At 42.5% G+C, this 20880-nt stretch overlaps 1 protein-coding gene across 9 annotated transcripts in view; it reads right to left on the bottom strand.

Annotated features, from left to right (window-relative positions):
• Positions 1–20880, bottom strand: part of Celf2 (CUGBP Elav-like family member 2) — a 502138-nt gene that overhangs the window by 143947 nt on the left and 337311 nt on the right. For all 9 annotated transcript variants that reach the window (XM_076832242.1, XM_076832240.1, XM_076832238.1 and 6 more), the window contains one exon: positions 20636–20832. In XM_076832242.1, the coding sequence (XP_076688357.1) occupies positions 20636–20832 (197 nt within the window). The remainder of the gene's footprint in view (positions 1–20635; positions 20833–20880) is intronic.

The raw sequence follows: 20880 nt of genomic DNA, 5'->3' as shown, positions 1-20880 counted from the left end.
GTCAACTTAATCTTGGGGACATACTCTTCGAAAGAGAAATTTACTCAAGGAGAAATAGATAACCTGAATAGTTCTACGCTTTCTAAAGAAATTGAATTTATAGTTTTTTACAAACCTCATCTCAAAGAAACCATGAACCCAGGTGACTTACGTGATGAATTCCTCTAAACAAGGAAGGAAATAATATTATAGCTTTAAATGCATTTTTCCAGGAAACTAAGAGGACAGAATATTTCCCACCTCACTTTCTGAGGCCAGGATTACATAATAAAACCAGCCAAGGAAATCAGAAGAAAACTACAGAACAATAGTCTTCCTGAACACAGATGCAGACATTCTCAACAAAATCGGAGCCAACAGAAACCAATAAAATTACCACGATGAAGTAGGAGTATTGAAGCAATGCCAGGATGATTACCAGAGAAAAATTAATCAGTGAGATTCACCATATTCACCAACTAAAAAAGAAAATCTATGTTCAACTCAACAGATGCGGAAAAAGCAGTTGGAAAAAAAAAATCCAACATGCCTTCCTGATAATAACTTTCAGTAAAATAGGAACAGAAAGGCATGTCCCCATAAAGGGCATCTATGAAAAACCTACAGCTTACATCACACTTAACAATGAAAGTATGATTTTCCCCTAACATCAAGAACAGGACAAAGATGAGTACTCTTACCACTTTCATTCGACTTTGTGCTGGAAATTTTAGCCAGCGCAAGAAGGGAAGAAACACACATACACACACAAATTAATTGGAAAAGTAAAACCGTCCTCAATTGCACACCACGTGACCAACTACAAAGAACATCTAATGGAATACTTAAAAGCCACTCAAACTAATAAAGTGAGTTTAGAAGGTTTCTGGATATTTGATGAATATATAAAAATCAATTATATTTCTATGTGCAGTCAAAACAACTGGAAATAGCTAATAAAAAAATTCAGAATAGCACTAGAAAGTAAGAAATATTTGGTCCTAAGATGGACAAGGGATGTATAAAGGCCTTTACACTAAAAACTACTAAATACATGTGAAGGAAGTTAAAGAAGTCCCAAATAAATTGAAAAATATACCATTTCAAAAGTTGGAAGACTCAGTATGGCTAAGATGTCAATTCTCTTCATTGATCTACAGATTCAATGCATTTCCAAACAAAATTGCAGTGTTTTTGCCAAAAAACTGCCTAATTATAAAATTCATATGAAGGTGCAAAGAACCAAAACAGCCAAACAATGTTAGGGGAAAAAATGAAGTTGGAGGGCCACCAGTTTCTGATCTCTAGACTTGTTACACAGCTTTGGTGACCAGTACAGTATAGTACTGATGCAAAGGCAAACAAATAGAGTAAATGGAACAGATGAGACACCTAGAAATAAACTGGCACATAAGGGCAATGGATCTTTATGATAAAGGTAAAAAGGCAATCAGTACAGAAATGATTCAGGAGAGAGGAGACCAAGAGATATACAAACAATTCACACAGTCTATAAAAATTAGCTTAAAATTAATCACAGATCTAAAGGTAAATCCTAAAACCATGAAACTTCTAGAAGAAAACATAGAGGATAACCTTTACGAGCTTGGGTTAAAACCCAAAGCACAATCAGGAAGACAATAAAGGAGTCATAAAAAATTCAAACTTCTGCTTTTTAAAAGACATTAAGAGAATGAAAAGATACGAGACAGGCACTTGCAAACATTTGTAAAATATGCATCTGATAAAGGACTTGAATATAGAGCCTACACCGAACTCTCACAATTTAACAATACAGAAACCACCCAATTAAAACATGAGCAAAAAACTGAACTGTCATTTCCACAAGGAAGTTACGCAGGTGTCAAATACATGAAAAGATGCTTAATATTCATTAGGCAAATGGAAAATTAAAACCATGTTGGCATATGCTACTACACACATACTGGATGGCTAATATTAGAAATACTGATTATATCAAGCATTGGCAAGGAACTGAAACTCTCAGACAATGCTGGTGGGAATGTAAAAGAGCAAAATGACTTTAGAAAACAGTGTGGCCATTTCTTAAAAAGTTAAATATGAACCTCCTATATGACAGTCATGCCACTCCTAGATATTTAACTCTTAATATCTTGCATATGAATGCTCACAGCCGCTTGTTAAAAGAGTATGATCACAAACTGTTAACAAAAGGAGAACCAATAAACCAAAAAACTGTGGTATATCCATTCAATGGAATGTTACTCAGCACTGAAAAAGAACGAACAACTGATCTAAATGAACTACCGATACTGACTGAAATCAGGATGCTGAGTGAAATACATCAAACCAAACCAGCACATGCTGTATGATTAGAGTTATATGAAATTCTACAAAACAGAAATTAGCACAGGGTGATAGAAAGCAGATCAGTGTGTTCCAGGGAGAGGATTCCAAAAGAGCTTGAGGAAGCTTCCAGGGGTGATGACAGTTTCCTTTGTGACAACGGCTTCACAGGTGTACAGGTATATTAAAACCTGCCAAAAAATTTCACACTTTAAGTACGTGACACTTACTGCTCATCAATTATGCCTCCATACAAAAAGACCATTTGGAATCCTACTGCAGTGCTCTAGAAAAGCTGTACAGTGGTGGTAGGAAAGGACAGAATGCCTGTAAAAACACAGAAGATGCCAAATCACAAGATCTGCCGTGAAGGCCTGTCAGGGACGACTCGAGAACTGTGAGATTAGTTGATAGGAGGAAGTTGGTATTATTAACAGGCACAGGGTCAAATGAAGAGTCGTTAAACCCAGATTTGGACAAGCCAGATGCTAGCAGAATATCTAATTACAAAGGGCAGTTTAAACCCTGGGTTGAGAAGAGGCAAGAGATATTAACCTTTGGAATCTCTGTGCTTATTTCAGCTTTATACTTCTTTCTCATTCCCCTTGAGTCTATTTATTCTCTAGTCCCTAAAAATAAATTTCCCACTACATTATACTCCGAGTCCTCAAAATGGGAGGAAAAAAATCCCTCAGATCTGGAAGGGTTCCATTCACCTACACATGACCTCCAGGGAACATCCACCATCACAACCAGAGGCAAAATATATCATGGTGTTGCAGAGTTCCAAATATGCACTCAGTTAAGTGGAGTTTTCATAGCCTCATAAAAAGGTTGTATGTGTTGGCACCGGGAGAATAACGTGATGCATGAAAACTCAGAGGAGAAAGGCCATGTGCTCCACAGGATCTGAGAAACTAGAAACGGGCAAGACCTATGAAGTCATTTCTCTGTGTGCTGCCCCCACCCTTTACCTCCGTCCCTGCCAGAATAGAAATGTTCCTGAGAACTGCAGTGTGGTTCTTCACGCCAGAGCCAAAGGAAACATCTGTAAGTCTGGCGGGGTTTCAGGTGAGCATGCTGCTGAGAGGGCTCGGAGCCGGCACTGGGAAGAGATTCCAACTATGGAGGGAACTATTTTTCTCCTTCCTTCTTTTACTTTAAATGTCAAAGCTTTTCACACTACAGTGACACCCTAAAACGATTCTCTTACTTCCGCTGCTTCATTGGAAACAATATCTTTTCATGCTCCATAGAGTGCCCACCAGCTGACTCAAAACCAGGAATGCAACAGGGGGCTGCTCTAGTTCACCGTGCCCCGCAATGCAGGAAAGACGGGCAGAGGAGCTGGTGGAAAAAATATACCCCTTTCCCTTCCGTGGTTTGCCTTCACTCAATCTACACGTGTTCATTGCTGTTTTAAGGTTTTGGATCAAGTTCTTCGATGGTGTACAAGGTGCAGCGATGGACTTTAAATAGCCCAACTTCAAGAAGCTCAAACCTCAAACAAAGTGCACAGACCACAACCTGACACAGACATTGTGTGTATATAGCGAGGGGCACAAAACAGTCTGGGAATTTCAACCAAGTGGGACGCGCTCTGATGGAGAATCCAGGAGGAAGAGTGAGATGGCATTTGCACTGGATTTTGAGAAACCAGGATATACACAATCAGGACTGGGAAGGACTGATTCTAAGGAGCAGAAATGGCAGGATGCAGGTAAGGGCCCAAGAAGTCCAAGAAGCATTTTACCACAATTCACAACAGCTCAGCAGGCGTTATTGGCACTAAGTGGCAGGAAAACAGGTATCAAAGACAACAAATTCATAATCAAGAGTATGCACCCCGAAGTGAAATATAATTTCAGTAATAACAACCACTGGGCCAGAGCCATGTTCCACTGCACTCTGCAGGCACACCAGAACCAGAACCACCCAATGGGAAGGAGTAGGGTCTCAGAGACAAACACTTATACTCAAATTCTACATCTGCCACTTACTTAGATGAATCAGTCTTGTAGGTTTTGGTTTTCTCCTTCATAAAACGGGCATGATATTTATTTCACAGGATTATTGTGAGGATATATAACAATGGATACTGAGCCCACCGTAAAGAACCGGGCAAGCACTTCATGCAAGTGCTGGTGCTATTATTAGTACCGTCCCTGCTTCTAAGGAGTGATGGTACTTTTACTGAAAGAACAACCCATCTTTCATGAGGGCTTTATCCAGAGGTGTGGCCAGGAGACTTGGGTTTTCGAATCGGGTGTAGATGGGACATAATTACAGTTCCCTTGGGGCCAGACACTGTTCTCAGATCTCTCTGTATATGACCTCATTTAACCTGTGTAACCACCCTAGTCATTTTTATAGATGAGGAACCTGAGGCGCAGAGAAATTGAGCCACTTGTTCCAGGTCAGAAAGAAAAGGCAGTGGAGGAGGGTCGAGAGGCCATGGTGCATCTCCAAGGCCCTGCTCTCGGCCACCACCACTACACCTGTCATCTCCAGCACCAGCCGACTCCATCATGGTTACACTGGAAGCTGGCATCTTATCTGGTAGGCCACTGAACATGGCATGGAGATGAACCCCAGCCAGGAAAAGGACACACCCAAATATAACAGGTGCATGGAGTTTTACAAATTATTTAAACTCTCTCTCACTCCCCTGACCATTTTTTTGTTGTTGTTGTTGTTGTTGTTGTTCCTCCTCCTCGCCACAAATGTCTGAGGACTGAAATAGGCTAAGAAATAGAAGCTCACATCAGAAACACTTCAGGCCAGTGAGAACAGGCACCTGTTATCCCAGCAACTCAGAGACTAGGCTGGGGGATCTGAAATTCAAGGCCAGCTCAGGCAATTTAGAGACCTTGTCTTAAAATAAAACAGAAAGGCTGGGAATAGAGCTCAGTGACAGACTACCCCTGGGTTCAGTCCCCAGTAACCCCTCCTTGTCCCACCCACCCTATAAAAAAAGGAAAAGAAACACCTCAGCCCCACACATTTGGGAGTGAGACACACAACAGGGGCCTGAGGACAGAGTGAAAGGTTTTGTTGGAACTGTTGGGGGGAGCTATGGGTGATGGCAACCTTTCCCAGCACCTAATACACGTTACTGCTTGAAGGCTTGATGCTAAGCATGTATCTGGGCACGTGATACACTCTGAGCCAGACCCTTTATAAGTTGATGAACTAATGCTCCTTCCCTGTTTGTACACTGAAACTGTGTAACCGTTCTTAACCTTTATTGGGTCATAGAGCTTTCAGAAGAAGAAGAAGAAAACAAGAGGAAGAATGTTCGAGTCCCTTTCCTTACAGCCTGGTGTATCGGACCCTACTTCCTAAAAGGGCCCTGTGGACCTGGGCCACATCTTTTGACTTTGTATCCTCAGGATACTGCACATGGTCCAGCACATAGGCTGGACCATGTGCAGTATCCTGAGGATACTGCACATAGGTCCAGCACATGGTCCAGCACATAGGCTCTTCTCGGGAGTAAACACATTGGTGCCGGATCACAGAAAGGCAGTGTTGACTTCACTCAATCTGCAGCTAATTTTGAGTGCCTTCTCTGCACAAGGCACTGAGGTAGGCACAGACCTAGGCACAGAACCTCAGCAATACAAAAAAAAAAAAAAAAACACCGTCTTCTAACAAGCAAGTTTAAGCTGGCTGCATGAAAGATACTTAAGAAAATGAATGATATAAATTCTGAAAGATTTTCAAAGTGTGCCTGGAGCTTTGATTTTTTTTTTTTTTTTTTTTTACAGTACAGTATTATGTGCCTATTTTTATTTGAATGAATGCCAGGAGAGAAAAATGGGAGTCTGAATTGTCTTTTAAACTCCAAAGACAATATAAGGACTTAGATGTAAGGTCATATGGAATACACATGGTTTAGGGAAGAAGTGGAAGTCTTAAAAATTATCCTGAAGGATGTGTTAAATTTTGAGACTAGATCAGCAATTTTCCTTGGGATTATAAGCTTTGCTCAAATACACCCCTTCATCTTTGTCTCAAGTTCCTTTTCTATGAAATGGGGGCAATTTTCCTGAGGGTAGGGGGGAAGTGGATGGAGGGCCAGGGAGGATGTGATATGGTTTAACGGTTTCCTGACTTTGAAGTGTTTTAAAAATGCAGCCTTTTCATTGCAAACACGTGACAGAATATGTGTCAACACAGCATTCTGTGTTGCTAGGGCAGCCCAACCAACAGAGTGCCACATGCATTCCCGCAGCTCTTCAGCTCATGCAGAAGAAGGGAAAAGCCACAGAGCGAAGGGCCCTCTCTTATCTCCTCGGCTTCCCAGTCATCCCCAAGACACATGGCAGGCCCTCCAACTACTGATTAGTCTAGGTTAAACAATCAAACTCAGCCATTTGACAAAGACTCTTCTTTTCGCCTCTTAAGCTGTCACAAATTTATTTGCCTTGGAACTTAATCTGTGGCATGAAAGCTGACATGTCCCACTTAAAAACTGTGCTCCTAAATACAGATTAGAGTGCAATTAGGTGGAGAGGAAAGCCTAAAAGATGTGATTAAAAAAAATGTCTTTAATTTATTCATTACCTTTCCTTAAGTCTCTTTCCTTCCTTCATAGAGATTAGAGCAAAGCCGAGGTCCTTAGATGGATTTCTGTGGCGGGGACATGGGCTTGGTAGAAGGATCCCATGTTTCCCACCTCTAGAGTTGAGCACAACTCGGATTGGACTCGCACAATAGCTAAGACCTGTCACCATCTGGCAGCTGTATGGTGGTCTGTGTAAAATGAACTGGTGGTCACAATCCAGTTCCCATTAGACAGATGTCCACTTCACAAAGAGCATCGCATGCAGCAGCTCGGCTGGCAGAGAGAGGAGAGAGGCTGGGCTTGGAAACTGCGTTTACTTTTCCTGTCTAGCCAGGTTGCTTGGACTCAACTGCACAGAAACCAGGTGGAGGCAATGTGGCAGGTAGGATGGCTAATGCTTGGAATCCTATTTTACGTTTATGGATTCGTCTAACCCCTTACAAAACACCTCCAAGTGCTTTTCAGATGTTCTCTCGTAGATCCTGTTCAGAAGCCACCAGCTTCAAATCTAGGTGGGGCTTACTGAGCCACATGGTGGCTGTCTTCTAAGGCCACTGCTGGTACAGGCTGACTTCACTTAGGGATGGACAGATGGAGACTGCAACTGCCCACAACGCTCTCATTACAGGAGGGAGAACACCTCGGGCAGAACAGGCAGAGAAAGGCCCTCCTTAGCCTTTCCTGGTTAACTGGCCTTCTCACCCCCAGTGAGCAAGTTATTGTTGAATCCCGAAGAGAAACTGCAAAATGGTCCCAAATTACAAAATGTAACTACCTGGATGGATCATGAATATCTTATAAAGGATTAAAAAGCGAAGGCCCGATTTCCTGTTTTACCCCACTGAGGTATTTGATTCCATCTAGACAATGAAACCAGGCTGCTCCATTTTCTCTCTAATGGCAGTGCAAAGGGAAAGTGTTATTTCTAGCACAGCAGGGGAGTACACAAATTAAGCAGTTTTCTCATTGATTTTTCTTAACTCATGCAAACATTTTGGCTCACAGTCTCTTTTTAATAACTTCATATTCTTTTTTTTTTTTAAATCACATATACAAACACAAACAAAAAACACCCAACTTAAGCTAATCCAATTTGAAAGAAAATCTTTGAAGATCACAGAAAGTAAAAAGAACAAACTACGTTTCTTTTATTATGTTGCAATAACTATGTTAATATGGCAAGAAAACCTATTCAGAATTAGTATCCACTCTTATAATACTTCCTTACTAAACAGAACATAAGGGATGCCTCGGTGATACGTAAGAGGTAGATGCGTATGAAAATCGGGAACATGTTTACTTCCTGTTCGAGGCTGTGACTATTCTAATAATTATCTTAATACTTCCTCTGAAATGAGCTATTGTTTACAGGCTTTTGAAACTAGTGACAATTCTGGGCAAGGTGTGTGGGCAGGTAAATAACTAAGGGCTCCTACCTTCGAAGTCAGCAAACTTCCTCTCCTCTTTGCCACACAGGACTACTCTATAATGCCAACCCACCACTTCAAAACTGGGTGTTGCCAGCCATCAGAGGCGGTGTAATAATGAAGAAGGGAAGGAGTTGCCATCCACCTTGAAAAATAACTCGAAAGTAACATCTTGTTGACTGTAGTTTTGGCGCAATGTCAACTTTGAATAAATCATAACAGTAAAGTCTGTATGTCAATGATACATAATACCTGGGGGGGGGGACCCCAAACACAAGGTATAACACACTATTTGGGTATAGTCCAGCACCAGTCCAACCATCCCACAGTTTCTACAGGAGGTCCATAGAGATTTGGGCCAAAGCAAGCTAATTGGACTTATAATTATTTTGAAGGAATCTGTCATCTTCAAATCCAGGAACACAATTTCAATTACTTAGGTTTGGAATCTACTGGAGGCCCTCTACAGTCTTTGACTCTGAATTATGAAATTTTGTTTTGCCAAGTTTTATACTCTTTCCCCAGGGACTGTGGCTTATCTTTGCTTCCCCTCCCCCGCCTCGTTCTACCACAACCTCTCCTTTCTCACTGCGATGCTTATTTAAATTGTGTGTGATATTTTCTAGCAACTTTGTTGAAAAAGAAGCATTATAAGGTTTTGCGGCACAAAAATTTAGGATAATAAACCTTTCGAAGTACACAGAGCTTACAAAATGAGACACCATTACTGCTGTTGCTATTTCTTCATCATTATTTTCTTCTACTACTGCACTGGGCAATTTACATTCAACAGTCTATAAATAATTTATTCCTCAGAAGTCTACCATGCAGGTAATACCATTTTCATTTGGGGGAAAAAGGGGGAGGCATTCAGAGAAATAAACCAACTTCAGGTCATCACAGAATCTGAAACACGTGAGTTTTAAACACACACACACACACACACACACACACACACATTTGCCTCCCATGACAGTTGAGGCCACCGATCACTCTAGCGTAATGAATGTACGCCCACGGGCAGGGGCTGGCAGTTCATCCTCGGGACCCTACGCCAAACAGGTTACAAGGAAAAAGGGTTTTGAAGGCTAGCTCGATGTGTTGGCCCATGCCTTAGTTATGTTAACAGAAGGGCTGCCAACTTCATATCCTTGTATTTTATTTGAAAACCCTCAGAAAAGCTCATTAGTAAGACATTTAGCCAGTGTCTACCCTAAACTGCCTCTGTGGGAGGGGAAAGTACAAAGAAAACTACAAATGAAGTCAAAGAGGAAAGAGGAGACAGGAGCCTGCTACTGAAAGGTATGACAGGGGCAGTGGCACATGCTTGTAGTCCCAGTGACTCAGGAGGCTGAGGGCAGGAGGATCACAAGTTCACAGCTAGCCTCAGCAACTTAGTGAGACCCCGTCTCAAAATAAAATATAAAAAAGGGCTGGGGATATGGCTCAATGGCTGAGTGACCCTGGAGTCAATGCCCAGTACCAAAAAAAAAAAAAAAAAAAAAAGAAAAGAAAAAAGAAAGAAAAGCAAAGCATTAGGCTTGTACTCTGACGTGACCTTGGCTCCCCTAATCTCTCACTCTATCTGTGCTACATGAACAGCACAGGCTCTCCTGCTCTGCTGAGTACACTCTCCAGAAGAGAAAACACATGTGCAGGTGCATGCACACAATGGACACTGTTAGTTCAAAGTTGGCCCTACGTGTCCACAGAACATGAAGGAAGTCCCGTCTTTAATCTCAAATTCTCTCTCCCCTTTCAGAGTACAGAACATGGCCTGTTCTTCTTTATATTTGCAGCGCTAAGTACAATACATTTCACACAGTAGGTACCAATAAATGTTTGATGTCACGTGGCTCACACTCGGTAAACACCTTGTTCGCTTTCTGGAATGCATCTTCCATTTGTCTAGCCTATATTAAATTCAACATTAAATGGGACCCAGGGATTTCAAGGCTACCCTAACCTCCAAGGCACTGCCAGAAAAGGAGCTGTGCATTAAGCCCCAGGAGAGAGCTGGCCAGAGTCTGCTCCTGGGGACTGCTAAGTTGGCTGCCCCCACCATCTCCTTAACTTTCCTCACGTGCTCCAAGTTCATGACTTCCTCTGTGCAAAAGTTTGGCTCAAACTCTACCCTTTACCTGCAGCTCCAACATTTTAAGTATAAGCAGCAGAATCCCAGGGTTTAGCATTAATTGGAAGAGCTTATCTATATATAGCTTCACTCTTGCACTTTAGCATCTTCAAAACTTCAATCATGTTCTCTTCTCTTTCTGCGAGCACAATCCCTCCTTTTCATGTCCTGCCGCAGCCTTTTCCCTTTTCATTCTCATGACTCAATGCTGTCAGGCCTTTTAAGTTAACCTCCTAGACCTTTCCACATGGCTTCACCTTCCTAGACCTCTGTGACTCATGCTGCTCTCCTTTGGAACTCTTCCATCTCCTTGATATATCTTCAATAACGCTTCTGAATTTTGGGCAAAGTGGCCTAGATAGGAGCTAAAAAGCTCTTTGTGAAAAGTAGTGAATTACCTGTCCCTTAGCACTTGGGGTCTGGTATCATCGTGTTGAGCGTGTGGGGAGCGGTCTGACCATTAGCTTGTCAGAGACATGGTTTCCTGTGCTCCTTTCTCTCCCTAAGGTTTTCCTCTCTCTCTCTACATGTCTATGATGCGATTTCCATTAAATGACAATAGTCAGGGAAGCATTTTATCCTTTCACCTCGAACTAAAAGGGAAATGGAAGGCATCAAAACCACAGCCATCTCTGGACTCTGCTGGAGAGAGCCTGGGAACAGTGGTGGAGAGGCCCGCGGCTGCTGTCAAGAGACAGACCTTGACACCTGTGCACTGGAGGCTGCACAATTTGTGCTCCATAAACCTAAGGCCCGAGTGTACCTCAAAATATTTACACCCCCCCGCAAATATTTTCTAAAGATAGGATTCTCGGTCAGTTAATGAATATAATGAGTACATATTCTCTCTCAATCCTTTCATTCTTTTCTCCAATTCCAATTTATGATCCTCTAATGGGAATAGAGAAATTATACTCCTTTATCCTTGGAATTGATCGTTGTCTGAAGTATATTTTATGGGTTTCTCCAATTTGAATTAATGCCAGAATGTGGATGCTGGATTAGGAATGTGTCTCTCAGTAATTTACATAGAGAGTGAAAAAGTATTGATTCTAAATACCAGTTCCTGTGGTGTTTCAATTGCCATCCCTGTCCACCCTCAACCATTAGATTTACCATTACAATCTGGCCCCGTTCATCTGACTAGCTCCCTTTTCTATTTATAGCAAAATATGCTTCTTTGTGACCAGTATGTCTATCTACACCACTCAGGGGAAAAAAGGTCTTGAGAAATCCAATATGTCATAAGCCATCATCCACGTACACACTTTTCTTTTGTGTTCCTTTCTCCATAGCATGAGCTCTTTGAGGTTGATCTGAAAAATATTCTCAGACACTGGAAGACCCTGATTCTTTAACAAGCCATTTTACTCTAGCTCTTATTCTACTGCTCTATCTAACACATTACCAAGATACCTGCTGCATAACTACTTCTACTGAATTTCACAGTATATGGGTCAGAACATTTTCAATTCTGTTGATCAGCTGTCCTGAAAGCCAACTTCCCATCATCCAGAAAACCTAAATTTATTTTAAAAGCTATTATTTAAAAGCTTGGTTTCTGTTTTTTTTTTTCTCATTTTCCCAATTATCTTTTCATCTCCTCTTAGTTTCCAAAGGTTTTGAGAGGGCCAGATTGTTTATTCACAGTTGCACTCCCTGGCTGCTAACTAGAGGGAGAATTGTCCCTGTAAAAGACTCAAGCCAGGGAACATTAGAGGATAAGGCATGAGAATATCTGGTCTGAGGATCAATAAAATTAGGATAAAGAACAAAGAGCTTGAGACCTCGGGCCTAAATTTTGTTAGCATCTGGAGCCATATTTCGAAGGATGAAAATTTAGACTTTTAATAATCTACTAATGTGGCTGGGGTTGTGGGTCTGTGATACAGCACTTGTCTAGCACGTGTGAGGCCCTGGGTTCAATCCTCAGCACCACATATAAATAAATAAAATAAAGGTAATGCATCCAGCTACAATTAAACAATTTTTAAAAAGAAGAAATCTACTAATGTAAGATACAAGAAGTATCTTACATTAGTAGATTTGGGTCCACCCAAAGAAGCTAGCTATTATACTAATAGCATTTTATATTCCACTTTGGTTGGAATGATAAAGATAATAGACTTCTTCAAAAGACATGTGATGAAATTATTTCTTTTTTTAACATTTATTTTTTAGTTACAGGTGGTCACGATATCTTTATTTTATTATTATTTTATTTTTATGTGCTGCCGAGAATTGAACCCAGTGCCTCACGCATGCTAGGCGAGCGCTCTACCCCTGAGCCCCAGCCCTAGGCCCATGAAATTATTTCTTAACGCTAGCATTCTGAACTTCTAAAACAGCCACGGCTATTTCATTAATGTATTGATTTTTGCAGTGCTGGGAAGAGAATCCAGGCCTTCACCCATTCTACGCAAGCGCTCTGCCACTTTGGTACGCCCCAGCCCGACTGGGGTTAACGTTAGACTTTTATTAGAAGCAAAGACTGAAGAAGGAAGAAAGTCAATCTTTCAACGTGAATGCTGAATCATCTGGGGTCTGTGGAGCGGAAAAAGAAGTGAGTAGGGGAAGACAGATGGAACTCAGGCCACCCAGAGGTGTTTCAGAGTTGCCAACAGTGTCACCCCGTCAGGGCACCTCTCTCTCTAGCTAGGAAGGACTGGCTTCATCACACTCCGCGGGATGGTCACCCTCAGTGGCACAATGGTGTGCGTGATGGAACAGCATCTTTAATGTGGAGAAAACCCTCGGGCACAAGAGCAAAGGCAAATGAGGTCTCCAGGCTGGCGAAGTATCCACACACTGGATGCCAACCCTGAGGTCAGCTGGACTCCACCTTCCCATCCACCTGGAATGTCTTACAGGTACTCAAACGGACAGAAGGCCGCCAAGCCAGAGGTTCTCTCCTCAAGCCTTGGGTCCATCCAAAGAAGTCTATTTTCCTTCTGCCCAAATCCTGTTTTTTTTTTTTTTGTCCTTCTAAAACTTTAATTCCAGAAACGCAAATCTACAAGGGACTGGATGACTGGGGACCAGCTGAAGTCTTAGTGTTCCAGACGGAGGAGGAGAAGAAAACAAAATGGTCAGAAGCAGCCTTGAGTAATTTCTCGCCTTCTTTGATACTGGCTTTGATTTTGGCTCTCTCTCTCTGTGTCCCGTCTCCCCTCCTTTCCTTTCTTCTCCTGAGATACAGAGATCAAAATGTACCCGTGATAAATATTATCTGCCAGGGTAGAAGCTGCCCTTTGAAAGAAGTAACAGCAATTCAGCACTATGCTGGACAGACACAGCCCAGTCACCCGGGGCCAGAATACAGGGAATCGAAAGGGATCCCTTCTTGCTTCAACTTCAAGGCAGTTATTTTAACATTTTTCCTTCCTGTATCCCAATTGTTCAATGGGTGACATCTGTACAAGTCAAAATGATTAAAAACTCCATTTCAAGAAAAGAGCTGTTAAGTCTCCTAACATGACCATATGATGTAACAAGTGAATCCATCTTTTATGAGGAGAAGAGGGTCTCTTCTTGCATAAACATAAAAATTCCGACTACATTTTATGTATGTCCTGCAGGTCCTTGGTTGACCAACAAAAGGATATCACAATAAGTAACACAGATTTGTTTGCATAAAATGAACCGAGAAAGAAAGCATCCTGCCTGTGGGCCACTGAGGCAGCACAATCCAAACTGGGGCTGTCCCAGAAAATCTAGGGCAGCAACCCTGGCTGAAATGTAGGACAGAAATCCTATCCCTTACTTTATTCGCAGGCATTAAAATGTAGCATGGGTTCACCTTCCTGCATTTTAAATTCTTTCTCCATTACTGGTTTTGATATGACACTGCTTAAGTCAACGGACTTCAAGCCCACTTTTTTTTTTTTTTTTTTTTAATTGAAGTGAAGTTTCTGACAGAGGGTTTCAGGAAGAAAGAGGAGGCATGAAGCGTGGAAATGAACCTCTCAACTCCCACTGCATTCCCCATATATAAAGGCCAGGGGTGTTCTTTACAAACCTTTAACATTTTTAAGAAGAATACAGCTTATAAGATTACCAACTCTCTTTAGACTGTACGGGCAGCATGCACATTTGTTCTCTTACTGAATATGTAAAGCAGCTCTGAGCAGGAGGTATTATTTGTTGTAGGGGAAAGAAGTTGTGTCTCCTTCTCTAGCTAGCTTGCAGCCTTAGTATCAGTCACCAGTCTCCTGACTCCAAGGCCTATCCTCATCCTATCACAGCACAGAGGAACCTTCTAGACTGAGACCTGACTTCAGTCTCTCTGCCAAACTCTGAAATCAAGAAGGTTAGGCGTCCTCACAGGCTTCTCTCCTTCCCCTCCCCTCTCTCCCTGTTCCTTCTCCAGCCAGGGCTCATTCTCAAGAAATTTTTCCATTGTACTAAACTAGGGAGAGATTAGGACCAAGTTAGGTTTTATTAATGAATTCTTGAAGACTGAAGTCAAGCCTGTGAGATGGAAAGAAATGACTCGCCATCATATTCTAATGGGGCCAGTCCCATGGGTCACCCGAACTGCAGTTTGACCAACAAGAAAATGAAAGCGTTATTAGTGTCATAAGCGTCACCAGAGCTGCTCTTTTGAAACTTAAAGGTAATAACCCTTCCCAAAGGAGACATGGATTTAATTTTTGTTCCACCCAGAAAGCTCTGTGCTCTAAGCACTGCAGGGCTACAGCTGCACAGCGGTTATGCCCTGACCTCTCGACACATTTCAAGAAAAAAGGAAGTTTTGTTCTTTGGGCCTGTGGTATGTAGGGACGGTCAACACAAGCCACTTCCCTTTTCTGCTTTTCTCCTGGTTGAGAAGTTACTAAAAGAGACACAGTAAAAAGTGATCAACAAGGCATTAGACTAGGGCTGAAGTGCTGTTCCTGTATCACAGTCTCACAGGTTACATGATTTCAACCTAGTCACTTTAGATTTTGGTCCTGTAAAATCAGAAATAAAAATAGCTGACCATTTAAATCCAGAAAATGTGTGCAGCCTTTATTATAGAATATGCACCCCTCTCTAGAAGCTCATGACCCTGGATTATAATTCTGATTTACTAAAACATTAAGAGAGTGATGATCCAAGGCTGGTCATTTATCTACCATTTACAGGTCCAAGTCTGGTCTCCTTTGAGCATGTCTCTGTATGGACCACTTCTTCCATCATGACTCAATCCCCAAGCCTTCAACTCTTTCTTCTCCCAACATGGGAGCAAGCTTTGTCTTTACTGGTTTCCTTGCTGTGGACCCTGGAGAGAATACCTATTTGTTTTCCTTCCTGATCTTCTACCTTAGCTGCCTTACCCACCTGCAGCTCCTGGCTCCTTAGGACTCCATTATCAGCTCACAGATGGGTCATCCAGAACCACAATCACCAGGACCCATTGAATCAACTGAACTTAAGTGGGCCTGGCCTTTTCTGTTCTTCAATAGTTCTGCTGTTCTTTCCCCTACAGAATTTTCCAAAGCAGTCATTTTAAGCCTTTCCCATTCTTCTTAAGTCTAGAACTCCACCCGGATTTCTTAAATGTTTATAGTGACCATGAAGACTGAACCCATCCGTATGCACTGTCACCTATTTCCCTTCATTATACTGAAATTTTCTGTATGGTTGCTTCCTCTTAACTGCCCCACTGTCTCAAATTAAGCAACTTTCTATTCTCTTACCTGTACTCTTCCTTCTTTTGCTCTCTTCAAAGATCCTCTTTCTGGTCTTCTTTTACCATCTTTTTATATTTGCACAAAAAGCAGCAGCACCTCTATCTGAGTTTTCTTCTTTCATGATCAGACCAAGAAAAGGTAGTTTACACTCTCAGCCCCCATCTCCACGGTTCAATTCCTTTCCCCCTCCCTAACCTCTACTGTTCTGAAATGCTCTCAAAAGTCCTCCCCATTACCAAATCCGATGGCTTTTTTTTTTTTGGCCTGTATCCTTCTCAACAATTCTGTGTTCTGTGGCACCTCAGACTCAGCGAAAGCAAAACTGAACGTAGTATTTCTCTTTTTTGTTACTACCATTGCTGATTGCTTCCTTATTTCTTCCATTTAAGCCAAGTCCTCATTACCATTGCCCCAACTTAAGCCATCAAGTCCCTCTCCGTCCGCTACTGTTATGTCTATTTCATGCAGTCCCCTGACAGACTGCATTCTTCTTTCAACGCAAGTCAACATGGTGCACCCTGCAGTCTGTTTTTTGCTAAAGTATGCTTTCTAGATCCTCAACTGTCTAACAAAGAAATTTCAATTTTTTATCCTAAGAATAAAGGTCTTCTAAGAATTGGCTCAGACCTATAAATTATAGGCTTCATTATTTTCTCTGCTTCCATTTCATTTCATGTATTTCACATTTCCTCTGAACCCTGGCAGAATTCACAGTCCCCATAATACACCCTGCTCCTCTCACCTGCTGCCAGAGACAGGTTGGTCCATCTACCTGCAATGTTCAACATCGTCTTTACTCATTGAAATCCTATTATCATTCTCAAAGATGCCATCATCCCTCTCTCCTGTAAGCTGAAAGTTATCTGTTCTTTCTCTGAACTTCCACGATTGCAGTATGCCCATCTCTTTGTTTCTCACTCTGTTCTCATGTCTTTTATACTGCGGCTGCCTGTGAACTTAGCTTATTGTTCTTACTGGATTGTAAGTTCTTGGAAACGGTGATGATGAGGATAACAAGTATCACAATAACATCTGTCACAACAGACTCCTACCAATTCCAGATCTGTGCAAAACACATATTTTCATCACCCCATAAGCTCCATGAAGACAGTTCCCATTTTCAGATTTGATTAAGGAAAGTGCCCAAGGCTGACACCTAGGAAGTGGCAGAGCCAGAAACCTGACTTAACCTGACCTTAGCCTTGTCTGATTTCAAAAGTCATGTTCTTATCCATCCATAGACTCAGCTGAGAACCACCGAGAACCCCTTAAGTCCTCACAGGTGGAACAGTTTACTTAGCCTAGTTCCCCAGCGTTGCTGGGCCTGCTGGGTCAATACAGACATCTACTGGGAGAAGAAATAGCTTAGACTCTTTCTATTAAGGGATGAAAAAAGGACCAAGTTTTTGTGCCTACAGATTAAACAGAACATCAAATGCAAAAGCTCTAACTCACCTGGATTAGATAATAACCTAACTTTGTCTCTTTCCTTAGAACCATCAAGGTCACTAAGACAATAAATGAAGGCCACGCCAAAAAGTCCTACTTAGATAATTTAAACCACATTTAGACAGAGCCTCCAGTAATTCTGGTTTCTGAAGCTCTGACATCAGCCCTGTGAAAACATGATAATTGTACCATGCTGACAGAGTCAAAATCAATGCAAATTTAGCATCCTACTTTACATATGAACAGGCAAAATAATATATGGCACACATAGGTATCGATGTAAAGGAAGTGGTGGCTGTCTCTACGTAAGCGGCTAAGGGCTGTAATCCTCTGAGAGGAACGTCATTATACTTCCCAAATCCCATCGCCACAAATACCTTTACAACAGAGATGTCTGTATAACAAAAACCCTTTCAAGCTCTGGCTGACAGCCCACGTATTTCAAGCAATATTTGATGTGAGACTTGGAGTTCACAGTAATGGGAATTGACCTGTATTTCCAAAGGTAAGATTTGAATGATTTCATCTGTAGCTCCTATCTCAGGATACCCTGGGTTGGAACCCATGAGTACAAAAACTCAACACAAAGAAATGAAATCAACCCCACTCCGAAAAGGCGAAATTCCTTCAGTTCATCTGGGGTAAGGAGGCCTCTGAGCCAAGCCCTAAAATGGACCCCACTGCTAGGAAAAATGGGATAGTCCGTGAAGACTGATGGACTATGTTCAAATCTCCACTCCATCTCATGAGATGAGGAAACTGGGCTACAATTCTACATGCTTTTGAGCCTCACGCTCCTTGGCTATAAAACGTGAGGAAGCTCACCCATGCTCAGGATTTCAATACAACCTATAGGACACAGACATGAGAAGCTCCTGACAGAGGGCCTGATACGTACATAGCACATGCTCAAAAAAGTTAGTTCTCTCATCAGGTTTCCCTTCCTCTACAAGACCTTGGGCTACTACAAACCATTTTCATGAAATCAGCTAGAAGACCTAGTGAGTGGAAGTTAACCAAACGTACAGTCTAAACACAGGCTGAGTAAAAGTGTTGCTTAGAAGAACGCCAAGCAAAATGGCAGAATGATTAGACCACACACAAGTATTTACCTGACTAGAAAAAAAAGGTTATCTGGGCCAAGGTGAGACTTGTGTACCTGAAAGCTAAAAAGCAAGTAACCAGGCAGCGTTAACAATAAACGAGCTGATTATTTTGTCTGAGGTCATTTTGAAAATTGCTGATAACCCAAAATTCAGAGTCACGTTTTCCCAGTCAAGGACGAGCTGTGGCTGCTGTTCTGGCCTAGTTTCCTTTGGGTGCTATTCTAGGTGACGGGAGGGCCCTTACTTGGGGACTCCCTGGCTCTATCCTGTACATTACACCCTCTCTCCTCAGTAGGATACTATGAAAGTATTAAAGCAAACTGTTTTCTCCATTTGGGAAACATGTACGTAAATAGCTTCAGAATATATTTACTAAAAGTGTTCAGTGTTGTTCTAATTTATGAGGTTTTTATTTCTACTGATTTTCAGATATCTGATTTTCTGCTTTTCAAATTACAGGTCAATGAACTTGGAAGTTTGTGATGACAAAATTCCATGTCCCCCTCCCCTCTCTGCCCCCAGGGGGTGATGGTGGGGGTTTGGTATTGGGAATTTGATCCCAGAGTCTCAAACATACTAGGCCAGTACTCTACCACTGAGTTATATCCCCAGCCCTACCATGGTCTTTTAAAAAACAACTTGGGATTGCATGTTTTGAAATAGAAAACTATCATCTTATGAACATAATCTGAAGGCAAGTCTGCTCACCTTTATAAAATAAATAGGGACTTTAAAATATCTTGCAAAGTTTCCCAAAACCCCATTAGACCTAGGGAACTATCAAGAACAAGAGATGTCCCAATATTTCTCAAAGAATGTTAGTCTTAAAGATTACTTACTCTGATAATTTCATGTTGCCAATTAGGAAAGAGCTCACAGAAAAGTATATACCAATATTCATGTGCCCAGCTAAAGTATATACAGACCAAGTAATGAGATTTCTCTTCCGAGATGCAACAGAAAAATAAAACAACAGCTGGACAGAAGTACCAAGGCATAGAGAACAAATTGCGAGATCTACAGGGCAGAGAAGCCCTAAGTGGAGAGGTTGGGAGATCCACAACAGAGAAAGAACAAAATTATTAAGGAAGAAGGTTAAACAGCAACAGAGACCAAGTGGCAGCAGAGAGATGTTTTAAATTCAGCTCTGCGCAGAGCTTACAAAGTAGGACCTGAATACACAGAAGCATCCACCTGCTACAGTGGCTTCTGGCCTCTATTTTAATATCTGCAACCTCCATCCCATCACCATTATCTTAAAATGGAGGCAGCAACAACCACCAGATTGTACACTTTAATCCTACCACTGATAAGGGCGTAAACCTCAAGCGTTGTGGAAGGTGTGCTAACTATCTTAAGCCACTAGGGCGCTACTCCCTGGTTCCAAAAAGCACACTTAATGATTTCCACCTAAGCCCCAAAGCATGGATGTCTCTCCTAAAAGTGAACCCTTTCTTCTCTGCACCAGGGCATTGCTCTAACAGTTGACAAGGTATTTCAAGGTCCCTCCGGGCTGTGGCAAAGTGAAATACAATTGTAATTACACAAGAAACCACGGAAAGGTAGCACAGAAAGAGTTAGCTCCTGAAATACAAGGCTGAGAAACACTATTCCTTAGAGAAGCTGCCACCCCGCCCAAGAAGAGCCCGTGCTGCCTCGAAAGTGACCTCGAGGGAGCAATCAGGTGCCCGGACAGAGGCGCAAGCAGCTTTCAGGCCCTCCCTCCCGCATCCCACCTGTCCCAGCGGGCGGGCGGGAGTGGGGGGAGGAGCCGGGAGGAGCAGCCGGAGCACAAGGGCTGCCAGCACCAGCTGCTCCCAGCCCGCCCTCCCTCCCTCCCTGCTGCCCTCCCTCCTGCAGGCGAGGGCTCTGGGTAGCCGTGGCCCGCCCAAGATGCCCGCGACACCCGCGATGCCCATCTGGGCACCTGGGAGACCCCTGCCCCGGGAGCCCCGAGCTGTCAGTACCTTTACTCTGGGGAGGGTTCTGACTCCGGTCCCGGAGGACGTTGATCTGGTAGACGGCTCCATAAGGCTCAAAAAGTTCTTTCAGCTCCTTTTCCGACCACGACCGGGGGATCTGTCCGACAAACATCTTAATGGCATCTGGGTCTGGTTGGTCTGAGTGATCCAAAGCTCCGTTCATCTTGTTGGCTGTGCCGTTACTGTCAAAAACGGAACCGGGAGCCAGAGTTAGGGCTGCAGGGTGAGGG

Source organism: Callospermophilus lateralis, chromosome 13 (assembly GCF_048772815.1).
Source record: "Callospermophilus lateralis isolate mCalLat2 chromosome 13, mCalLat2.hap1, whole genome shotgun sequence".
Lineage (NCBI taxonomy): Eukaryota > Metazoa > Chordata > Mammalia > Rodentia > Sciuridae > Callospermophilus > Callospermophilus lateralis.
Note: the sequence above shows the minus strand (reverse complement) of the source record. Positions and strands in the feature narration are given on the sequence as shown.